General features: G+C 34.9%; 1 protein-coding gene across 3 annotated transcripts in view; it reads right to left on the bottom strand.

Moving 5' to 3' along the window:
• LOC140752588 (thrombospondin type-1 domain-containing protein 4) overlaps positions 1 to 12,765 on the bottom strand; it is a 122,972-nt gene that overhangs the window by 67,250 nt on the left and 42,957 nt on the right. For all 3 annotated transcript variants that reach the window (XM_073086931.1, XM_073086929.1, XM_073086930.1), the window contains exons 3-4: positions 5,771 to 5,837; positions 5,399 to 5,508 (exon numbers count right to left, since the gene is read on the bottom strand). In XM_073086931.1, the coding sequence (XP_072943032.1) occupies positions 5,399 to 5,508; positions 5,771 to 5,837 (177 nt within the window). The remainder of the gene's footprint in view (positions 1 to 5,398; positions 5,509 to 5,770; positions 5,838 to 12,765) is intronic.

Genomic DNA, 12,765 nt, shown 5'->3' on the forward strand with positions numbered 1-12,765 from the left:
AGCACTTACTTATTGTTACGTTTACTGAAGTAACTCAGTCTACTGAAGCAAACGGAACAGAATAATGGATCGAGTAAACGTAACGTAAAATTTTGGAATGTTTTGAAAACTCATGGTAAGGGTACAGAGCCCTTTACAGAGTGACCCATAATACCACAAAACAAGCTTATAACTAAGTAACCATACTAAACTAAACAACTTAAGTAATGTGACTAAAATCACGACAATTTTTAAAAAATGATATAGGCTTTATTATTTATATCACATTACAAGTAAACGCTACACAGATTTGTATTTCTTCAACAACAGAATAAAGGTAATATTTGATTCCGCTCTATTACTCTACAACGGACTCTATGAGCCCCGTGACAAATGGTTTCGGAGTTAATTTGTCGAGGCTGTTCGAGGTTGTTAAATCGCCATAACAGCAGGATACTGCCACAGAATATCTTTAATGAAGGAATACATCTCATGCTCTACATTTTAGGGCAGCGCCACACTGTAAGCGAGACACGATCTACGATTTTACTTGTAGTTAATTGTAGCAAATTTCTTAAATGTAAATCAAGTAATTCTGTTTTTTTTTTTACTTAGTATCCATTTTACGAAAAATAATGTTTATAGATTTTAGAACCTGTCTCTTAGAAATGTCTTTCTGCTAGATAACTTTGTACTTTGCTTATCAAGTTCGCTGAGGATCCTGGTGTCTTCACTTCAGCGTGCATGGCCATCAATTACAATTCAAGTTCTTATTATTAAAGATTATATAACCTGTCCAAATACTTCGCGTAACGAATCACACATTTTTTTAATTTTCATGATCATGATATAACCACCTCCTTTTTGAAGTCGGTTAAAAATACTATCCTGTGTACTTTGTACATATAGCAATATACATATATCGCCACAATAAAAAATGTGTAACAATACAATTTTATCTTCTCCTTTTGAAAATTTTTTTCGGAAGTGCTTTCAAAACAATACAGACATACGTAATAATAACGCCTTTGCCCTCCTCAATATAGTTAAAAAAATAAAAATATTTATTAGCTTTTAGTATGCCAATACCCTTAACACTAAGACACGAAGCAGAAGGTAATCTGTACTGACTGGATTCACTTGATAGAAATGGAGATAAAATTATTTCCGAGGCACCGTTTATACGTTCTTGCGAATGCAGGTGATTTCATTTAAAATTACATTTCATTTTGTTTTATATGAATCCGAGTGGTTCGGCGTCTGGCGCCATTTTTTATCGAGTAGATATTTATATACACTTCTATATGTTTAATACACTAGATTTTTTATTACAGCTGGAATGAATATGACCTTTATCTTAATAAATCACATGTCATCGTATTGACATACCGTACTAAAGTACCGAAACCGTTGAACTGATTTTGAATGTGTAAAGTATGTATTATTGGATTATTTTGCGAATGTATTTTTGGTACCAGCTTAATATGTGTTAAACGGCAGTATTGTCTAGATCCAAACATTTTTACAAGCTTTTATTTAAGTTACCTAGTTTGTAGTAGTGTATGCGCGTGAAATTTTGGGCTGGAATTTTTCGTACACATTTGGTATGTAAGGCGATATATTATTAGCTGAGTGACGTTAATCTAAATCCAATATATCGGAACCCCAATATTTTGCGCCAAATTTTCTTATGCACCTCCTAACTCCTTACTCTGTACCTCCTTACATTTAATACCCAAAGTATTAATGAAAGAGAGGAAGGGAAAACAAAAAGCTTATTGGTAAAACCTTACAAAATAAATGTATGTAGGTACAATACATACATTTATTTTGTTTCAGAGTCTGCCCTGGACCCACTAGTATGAGTATAAAAATCATAAATTTCATCTAATATATTTGCGTCCTCGAAACTCGAAAAGTAATAAAAAAATAAATTAAAAAAAATACACGATAAACCATTTTTATATAATAATGTGTATACATACTATTATTCATATGTTCCCACAGGAAATATCTACTACACCACACCAAAGCGTGGCAGCATTTATCTTGTTTACTAAGCCAAGACAAAAACGAAGATAAATATATTTTTCTGTTTACAAATCTAAAAACCCCTGTCATCCCAACAAAGAGATAGCACTTATGTCCTCAAGCCCTCAAACATTTAATCAATCGCCTATCGCCCCAAATAATGATAGTTATTACTCAAAGCCCCACCTTTCTAATTAAGAGGGACGGCATTTTAATTACCTACTTATGGCCTAGTCTGGTTCATATCCTGTTAATCCTTTATTCCGACAGTTACTTTATCTGTTTAAGCTTTCATTTGTACGTAAATAGCGTTGTGACCGTAGAGTAATAATTAGCATAGACTCCGTTCTTAACGACTAACTGTTTTAAATTTGTTCAGTTCATAAAATTATTATTCTGTTATTTTTCATGGCACATTTCACTATATTCTACAAGATTCATTTTATCAAAACAAATTAATAAGCAATTAAATTTAATTGAAACAAATAAAAATTTAGAAATTAACTTAGCCACACAATTTTAATTTGAATCCTTTTACTGTTCGCCCTATGTCGTGCATAGTTATGGTGTTCTTACGTGTGCTTATAGTTCGTACCCAAGTGTGCTCGGTCTATACTTTATTATAACTCATAGGACGTGAACTGCTAACGGATTCGACAGTAATTGTAATCAGAAGTCAATCAGACAGACACGCGGTTTTACGTGTTCTATAAATATGTCTCGTGTACAAACATTAAGAATTTTTATTACCTTATTCTAACAACATTTTAATTATGTTCTAATGGTATGGTATCGGTTTCACTTTATCGAGGCAAGTACATTTTCAACGGTATATGCGTGCTAAGATTTTATGGTGGAAGATATGAACTACCATATTTAAATGATAAAAAGCAGTAGTGATAGCCTAGTGGAAAAGCAGTGATAGCCTAGTGGTTAACTAACGCGGCCTCTCGATCGAGGGGTCCGAGGTTCAAATCCCAGGCACGCACCTCTAATTTTCAAATTTATGTGCGTGTTAGAAATTGATTATCACTTGCTTAAACGGTGAAGGAAAACATCGTGAAGAAACCTGCATACCTGAGAGATTTAAAAAAAAAAACTTAAAGGTATGTGAAGTCTACCAATACGCTGTGGACTATGGCCTAATCCCTCTCATTCTGAGACGAGACCCGTGCCCAGCAGTGGGACAGTAATGTAATTTAATAATTAATGTAAGTAATGGGTTGATGATGATATTTACATGGACGTCACTTGTAAGATGGTATAACTTTTCGTGGTTTGACTGTGGGACAACGGGCCACAACATTTCTGCTACGCCTACTTCATCCACCATGTATACCACGTTATTCCTCAAGGGTAACCACGTCTGTAATCGACCTCAATAGGAATCAAATTGTTTGAAGTCTACAAATCGATACCTTAATTCGTAACTCAGCCAACTCCACTTTTTGTCAAAATGTTTTTTTTTTATTTATTTTGATTTCGTTCAACGCCATTTACTATCAAAATAAATAAAAAAAAGCATTTTGACAAAAATGGAGTTAGCTGATTTGCGAATTAATGTATCGAAATGTGAAATCATGCAAACTGCATTACTGCATGATCTTCAACATCTTAAATTCAGCTTATATTACCCTCATTACAATCCAGTCGATAAAGTACCTTCGATCAGATCGGCTCACCCTTGACCTTAACGCTGTTTGACTGCAACTTAACTAAATTATAACTTTGTTACGGTGTAATAATCATTTTATGATCAATTTTACATGATACTTAGCTATCTCTTATGGCTTAGTATCATACACATAGATAAAATTGAACTGCCTGTCTGTAAATGTAGCTCATATTATTTATTACTAGCTGACCCGGCAAACTTTGTATCGCCTCAAAATCTATTTATCAAATATATTTCATATAAAATATAGCCTATGTTACTCGTGGATAATGTAGCTTTCGAAAGGTGGAAGAATTTTTTAAATCGGTCCAGTAGTTTTTGAGCCTATTCATTACAATCAAACAAAGTTTTCCTCTTTATTATAATATTAGTATAGACAAACCAAATCTTTACATTTTCATAGCGATACGTAGTAGTACTAGTAGTAACGGGAGGTAACCACAAGCATAAAGTTCTGGGTTTGATTCCCGACAAACAACTAAATAATAAGAACAACTAAAATTATTTCAACGACGAGAAAATAATACTTTTAACTCTCTAATATGGCGTACCTACTCGTTCTTAATACATTTTAAATTAATAAAAAAGGTACAATTTACGTATGTTTATGAGGTATTCTTATGAAGTTTTTTAATATTTAAAATACTTCATAAGAATATCTCATAAACACCGAACATTAAAAAGTCCTTAAGCAAAATGGATGTAACAGGCGTGTAAACGGACAATACATAATTTTCGTTTTGTATAAGTACACCATACTTTAACCGTGTCGGCGCCGCTAAGTTATCTGAGATAGGCTACATGTTAAGTAGAGGTTTTTCGTGAGGAGTGAATAATATGATTATAATTTTTATATGCTTATAATTGTTTTTTTGTGTTACGACGTGTAAGAGTGTTTTAAGCAAGCGAAGAGTGTTAGAAACCTACTGTGTTGATTAAGGATGTTAAAAACAGCGACTAAGGTATACATGTACCATTCGTAATTTCGATCAAGTTCTATACCCTTACTAGGAGTTTTTACGTTTTGACAAATATGACTGTTTTAGTATTTACTTACGTATTTGCCCATAATATTTCCAATCAGCGCCCCTAGCGGATTGTGTCAGAACTTGGAAATAGTATGGGCCAATACGTAAACAAATACCAAAACAGTCATATTTGTCAAAACGTAAAAACTCATGGTAAGGGTACCGGTTTTTGTCACGCCAGTACTAACTTTTTACAGGTATCCACTTCAGCTACAGCTTAATCTTACCAAACATTGAATTTTACCATTTGTTTCAAACAATGCAAAACAACAAAACGATGAAAACGTGAGGAAACCTGTATGTTTAAATTCTTCATTAAAATTCATAGAGATACTTAAGTTAAATCTGAAGATAGATATGTGATTTCAAAAGAGTTGTGAAGTAAGTAAAAATAAGTTTGGCAATACAACGACTGCTGCTAGTGTCTTGGGTACTCTACCGCGGGGCAGCGATCTGGTTCATTTATTCTATTTATTATAATTTTTAGTAATTTTTTGATTTCTGTAAATATTTTTATTTGTTTTATTAATTTAGTTTAAGTTATTATAATATTGTAAATAATTTTAATATTTTGTTCAATGTTTATGATTAAATCTTAAATTGTCGTGAACTTAGGTCTCCAATGTAAGAGTCTAATTAATACCGAACTATCCCATTTCAATTTAAATGTAGTTTTAATGTATACCGTGGTAAACACTGTCGTTCCTGAAAGGAGACACCTCCTCCACAAGTTTTCGAGCACGCACACCAACTGCTCCACGCGCTCCAAGCATACCCATTAGGTTCTTCTACTATCTGGAAAATAATAATATAACTGTTTAGTAAAATAATTTAAAACATACATAATTATAATATGACGTATGAATAATATGCAATTTAATAATAAATTCGTTGAATTATAGTAGCATATAGAGTTAATCGACCTCCTTCCTCCCTTTCAATCTTGCATAATTATTTTTTATAGCCTTACTATGGACTTCTGTTATTATATTTATTTTCGATATTTCGATAAAAATAGTCTTTAATATAAATCATGAATATATTAAATATTTCTTACCGGTGTCGTGTGTGTAGTGACGTTGGTCGCTGTTGTGAACATTGCGAATTGCATTATTACAGCAGCCCTGAAAATAAAAGCAATAACACTTGATATTTTTATAGTTAAGCATTGTTTTGAGCTCTCAACCTGAAGGTCCAAGGTTTGAATCCCAGGCGTCTCTAGCTTTTTGAAGTTATAACAAAACTATGCATTTAATGGTCGTTTGAATTTTATGATCACTGGCTTTAACAATAAGGGAAAACATCGCGAGGAAACCCTTTTTTTAACGATTGGGAAACCTTTAAAAGGTACCCGACGACGTGGGAGCGACGTTGAGTTATGTGGGATTTTTACGTCCGTCCTCATCGCTTCGGGCTCTGCCCTGGGAGAGCAGTTTTCGCTCCTCCCAAACCATCTGGTGTTCACGACGGTATGCGACCACACATACCGCTGTCCTTCCCGGGGACGCTTACTGGACGGTTCGAGCTCCCACTCTTGCCGCCCGCAACCCCGGAAGCCCCCTTTTAGTCGCCTCTTACGACAGGCAGGGGATACCGTAGCCATATTCTAGTCCCGGAACTACAGGGACAATCGCGAGGAAACCTACGCACCTTAAAGTTGTTTTCAAAGGTGAAACCTACCAATTTAAAAACCTCTTTCTATAAAATATTATTTCTATAAATATTTCTTATAAAAATAATAAATATGGTTCAAGAAACGCTCTATTACGACAAGTTAGAACAACTTAAAGCAAATAATTCGATTAAAATCAACAATGATAAGACAGAACATGACATGTGTTTCACATTAAATCTGCCCTATATTTCATACGTATAGTTTGTTTTACTAAACTAATACACATTACCAGACGTTTAACTAATTAAAGAATATAGGATATTATATTGACATATAATTTTAAAACTTAAAAATATCAGCTATGTAGCAAAATTCAAAATCGTTTTTCAAATCTAATAATCATTATTCAGACAAATATTATACACGACTACATAATACTATCATCATCATCAACCCATTATGACCCACTGCTGGGCACGGGTCTCCTCTCAGAATGAGAAGGATTAGGCCATAGTCCACCGCGCTGGCCAACTGCGTATTGGTAGACTTCAAATAGCTTCGAGATTTTTTTTATAAATCTATCAGGTATACAGGTTTGCTCACGATGTTTTCCTTCACAGATTAGCAAGTGATAAATAATTTCTAATACGCACGTAACTTTGAAAAATCAGAGGTGCGTGCCTGGGATTTGAACCTCGGACCCCTCGATCGAGATGCCGAGTTTCTTAACCACTAGGCTATCACGGCCCTAATACTATGCAAATGTATTTATTATTTTTATAAATAACCGCGCCAACAGTGCTTCCAACAAATATATCATCGAATTAAGAGTGCCATCTGTTAATTAATATTGAATTTATATTAAGAAGTTTCAAATTACCAGTGTTATATTACAGTTATGTAAATACACATTCTCATTATATAACAACGATTCCAAATAAATATTACCTATAGGTAGTAATTAATACAAATTAACAAAGAATAATTCTATTGTTACCAATTCTTAAATCGTAATCAATTAATTAGGTCTTATGACTCAGGCATGAACACAGATCAATTTTTAAATCATCTCTTGGAATACAGTGACAAATTACTAAGTATAGTTGATATTTTAGTGTCTTAATATTATTTTTTATGACTTCTTATTCAGAAGTCATTCACTAGAAAACTTCAACTAATTTGTTCCAGTTACACATGCGGAGTCATAACATGTAATCAAATAGACTCCAACAAGATAAACACTTTCCTATATTACATAAGATTTGTACACTAGGTAATCGTTATTTATAGACACAGGACATTCAGATACCAGCTTCACTGGGCGTCAAATTCTTTGTATCAGTCTTATACAATGACACCGTAACGCATAATTATATGATAATCAGGTCTAAGCTGTATAGCAAGTAGTATTTTCCCCCTAGGATCCAAATTTCCATCCCACAAGACCACTGCTCCCCATTTCCTATTTCTACCTAATAACAGCAGTGTAAGGCGCTGCTGTGTTCTAGTTTGCAAGGTGTAGTAAGGGAGACAGACTTTTCCGAGGCGTTCCAGCTTAGTCCTCAGGGGTAGCGGCGCATCTGCGGCCGACCTCAGGTGGGAATACCTAATCCTATCTGGGGTTGATTACAGATGTCCATGGGTGGCAGTAGCCACCTACCATCAGGTGGACTGCATGCTTGTCTGCTACACTTATATTATAAAAAAAAATCTTTGCGTAGAGCAGTTTACATCCATTGCAAAAGGAATGATGCTATTCTAGACTGACATCACACAACATATAATAATGCGTATAAAAATATTACCCAACCGGAGTCTATTTCGTTTATACGTCAATGTAACGAGCTGACAACATAAACAAAGTCATTGTCTGAGAAAACAAGAAAGAGTAAAGATCGTTGTGGGTGCGTCGGTGCGACACGGACCCGCTTTGTCTTCCCAATTACCGGTGCTTTCCCAATTCGGGCAATCCAGTAGGGTTGGCACATACGATATTTTCTTGCATATACTTTCATTAATTGTAAACAAGGTAGGGAACAAACGAATTATAATCAATCAATTAAACTACTAATTGAAATAAAATAAAATTATTTGCCTCGACAATTGATTATTTGAAAACGACAATGCTTCAAAATTCAGAAAAAAATCACTTAAAATTTGGCACAACGTTTCATCAAATTGTTGACACTTACGTGTATCTTCCATTACGCGTGGCTATATCTGCTAAAACTAAACTAAATAGTGTATCACCAGCCCTATTGCAACGCCCATGCAGTTCTCATTGCGCAATCTGACAACTCCATTAGACGTTCAAAGCTAACGATACGTCGACGCACTGCACTCCACATTAAACCGATCTAACGATGGACACCCTTGGCCTTAACAAGCATCTAAAATGTACAAGTACATTTTTATTTTGATCCTAAACAATCGCAAAACAAACCCAATACACAAACTCAAAAAGGCAAGAGAAAAACTATGTCTATTTCAACAGCCCTATTGCAACGCCCATGCAGTTCTCTTTGCGCAATCTGACAACTCCATTAGTCGTTCAAAGCTAACGATACGTCGACGCACTGCACTCCACATTAAACCGATCAAACGATGGACATCCGTGGCCTAGTGAACATATTGCAATAAATGTTTTGAACCGGTAGTACAATCGTGTCTTTACTCCTAGTCTTACGAGTAAATATGCCTGAGACAATATCTTTCAAAACCAATGCAACACAACCCTACATTCAAACCATACGTAATCTCAGTTCAAAAAGATAATAGAAAGAAATAGTATATCACCAGCCCTATTGCAACGCCCATGCAGTTCTCATTGCGCAATCTGACAACTCCATTAGACGTTCAAAGCTAACGATACGTCGACGCACTGCACTCCACATTAAACCGATCAAACGATGGACGCCCGTGGCCTAATGAACATCTTAAGTGGTTTATTGAGTGCCGATCGCCGTTATTTTTATGTTAAACGCCCTAACTGGACGTAATGCGACTTATCTTTATGGCACACCCATTCAACAAGTTCCCATGGCATGCTAAATTTCTCAGCTGGTATATGGCTCAGTCGATATCAATTAAAATTAAACATACTCAAAATTACTCGCAACGCGTTCAGAGGACTCCAGTAGCGTTCCGTAGGAGATTCCGGAGTCCTCTTGGCAACGCTGAGGACGGCCACCAGGGAGGTTTTAGTGCGGTAAGAATCCCACATAACCCTGTGTCGCTCCCACGGCACCGGGTACCTTTTGAAGGTTTCCCCCTCGTAAACAAAAAAAAAAAAAAGACAGTGGTGTCTACTTTTCATGAGGTAGCCCGCTTACCTTATTTTTAGAGGTTATTATAAAAAATCTACGAACAGTAATAAATCAACGATTATACACATTATATGAGTATATAAATGTCCAACTAAAAAAATTCATTTAAAAATAATTTTATTAAGAATTTGTTGATCAATATTAATCTCACCTAATGCTCGTTACATGCCGTAGACATCTATTAAATAAAAAAAGATTTATGTGATTTGTAGCTACGAGTACTATAACTCGCTAATTAAATAAAGAAGTTGACAATTACGATAAATTTATAACCAAACGTCAGTGTTAAATGTCAGTGTTAAGATTATAGTACAACTAGTTTTTGCCCGCGGCTTCGCCCGCGTTCATAAGAAAATAATATGACATATAATCGATTATGATATGAAAATAATCGATTTTTTAGGTCCAAAAGATCGATTCTCCGATTAATCGATCTTCAATCGCCATCCCCAGTTCCCGTGGGATTTCCGGGATAAAAACTATCCTATGTCCTTTCTCGGGTCTCAGACTATCTTTGTACAAAATTTCATTAAAATCGTTTCCAGTGGTTTAGGCGTGAAGAAGAGACAACCAGACAGACAGACAGACAGACAGACAGACAGACAGAGTTACTTTCGGATTTATAATATTAAGTAAGGAAGTAAGGATAAACGACACTTTACACAAAACCAGATATAATTGAAAATAAACATGATTCCACACACACCACACACACTGTAAAGTGAAAATAAACATGTCAATAGCGGTAATTGGATTTACTCTCCGTTGGCGTCCAATTGGAAGGGAATGATAATGAAGACCTATGGCTTCTATAAAAGGTGACGGACAAACAGAATGTGGTGGTGGAGTTATGGGAAAGATTGAGCTTAAACAACCACTTAAGGTGCTAGACGTAGGGACGACATAGTAATTATTAAAATCATTACTGCCTGCCACTATTTTACTCCTTAAAACAGTAAAATATTCCGTCATACACAGTTCAACAAACTTAAACGCTTATTAATTTTTCGCTTATCCATTGTATAAAACCAACTGCAATGATCATATTTTGCTTAAAAAGTTAAATTTCCTGCATAAAAAGTGTATGATTAAAATAATATTGTTTTAACAGATGGTAGTAACCCCCTGCTAATCCGTTCTGAAGTTGTTGCGAGCAGGTGTAATCATACAATTTGCTATGGCGACGCGATTAATTTCTATATTCAGAGCGGACTAGCAGTTTTACGCGGACTATACTTACCTTCCTACTTGGTAGTAGTTATCTTCGTGGTTCAACTACTGTATTATTACTACCTTGTAATAGATGCACGCTGCTAGGTTCAAATTCGAAATGTGTGGTAGAGCTGAATAGTTGGCGAAGTGTAAGACAAACGCGCACATAGATAATTCCCTACTACCAAATTTTTATTAATTGCTTATTTTTAGTATTTGTTGTTATAGCAGTCATAAATAATGCGTAAAGCTCGAAAAAATACCAGTTTCTTGTATAGCGAACCCCATTTATTTTCAAACTTTTCTATTTTTAGTATTCGTTGCTATAGCGGCGACCCTTATACGTACTCTTTAAAAAAATCTATCTATTTAGGTTCAAGAGTTAGACATCTGTCTCTCCGTTTGTCACAAGCGGACAGACAGCGGAGGGTAGTTGTCGTTTATACTCTTTGCATACCGCACCCTAAAAATAAAAATGTGACGATCCAACTTCGCAAGGACAGTAACGCATTTGCTACCGATTCTATGTCTTCCTGACCCTCGATTACGTGACAGATCTTCATGGGTGACAGTGGTCACTTAACATCTGATGGACTACATTTTCAAACATTGGTTAGAACCAGATGGTGTTCATGTTTCAATACATTTAAATTATCTAAATATATATAACTCAAAGGTGACTGATTGACATAGTGATCTATCAACGCACAGCCTGAACCACTGGACGGATCGGGCTGAAATTTGGCATGCAGGTAGATGTTATGAGGTAGGCATCCGCTAAGAAAGGATTTTGATCAATTCTACGCCTAAGGGGATAAAATAGGGGATGCAAATATTACTCGTAACGCGAGCGAAGCCGCGGGCAAAAGCTCGGTAAAAATACAGTTCTATGGAGATATGTGTAAAATGCGTATCTTTGATTCTCGCGCTCATTTATCGCTGTTAAAATTATCAAGAGATATTAAACAAACTAGGAAATGATGTGTGTATTATATTAACAAATTAACCGTACATGTTTTGATAGGAACATCTGTAGATAATCACTTCGATTAAGATGTTTTAACAAGAAAAACAGGAAATGTTAGCTTTCAACATAAACGATAGACACATTAATTCGTAACGATGTGTCAACTTCAATGATAGACGTGGTGGTAAGGGCGCTAACAGTTATCTCAATTACGCTTGGAGATATGAATGGCGACTTTAGCGCGAACAGTTATGGTAACGACTTCAAATACCGTTTGTAGTTACCTGATTTATTCACTTGTTACTTGAGTGTACCTGTTATTAAAAGCCAGAAAGCTTTCCACAAATACAATATATTCCTTCACTAGCATTAACTTTTACAATAATACATCTGTATACTAATTTATCACACATCTTTCCTTTTCGATTTTATAACTAAAAGCAAGAGTGAATATTCAAGAAATGTAAATATAAGTCCGCTTCCTTGCCAATCGTCACAAATTCAATTGTTTGGATAGAACGTTCGACTTGGTTTGTGTATGTTTGCAAGCGCTTCTAACATAGCTTTTGATCAAATCAAACCTTTATAAAGGTTTGGAGATTGTGACAAACGTGTAGACGCATTAGACCATTTTATTCTTATTAAGTGTCGTCTAGACTAATATTATAAAGGGGAAAACTTTGTTGTTAGTTTTGTTGTAATGAATAGGCTCAAAAACCACTGGATCGATTTTAAAAATGTTTTCACCATTCGAAAGCTACATTATCCTCGAGTAACATAGGCTATATTTTATATGAAATATAAATTATTGATAAATGTAAATATTTGATAAATATAAAATATAAATATTTGATAAATAGATTTTGAGGCGGTACAAAGTTTGCCGGGTCAGCTAATTTTATATAAACTGCAAGGTATTTTATCTACAACTA

Source organism: Epargyreus clarus, unplaced genomic scaffold (assembly GCF_041222505.1).
Source record: "Epargyreus clarus isolate Ecla_fem2 unplaced genomic scaffold, WU_Ecla_fem_2.2 ptg000024l, whole genome shotgun sequence".
NCBI lineage: Eukaryota > Metazoa > Arthropoda > Insecta > Lepidoptera > Hesperiidae > Epargyreus > Epargyreus clarus.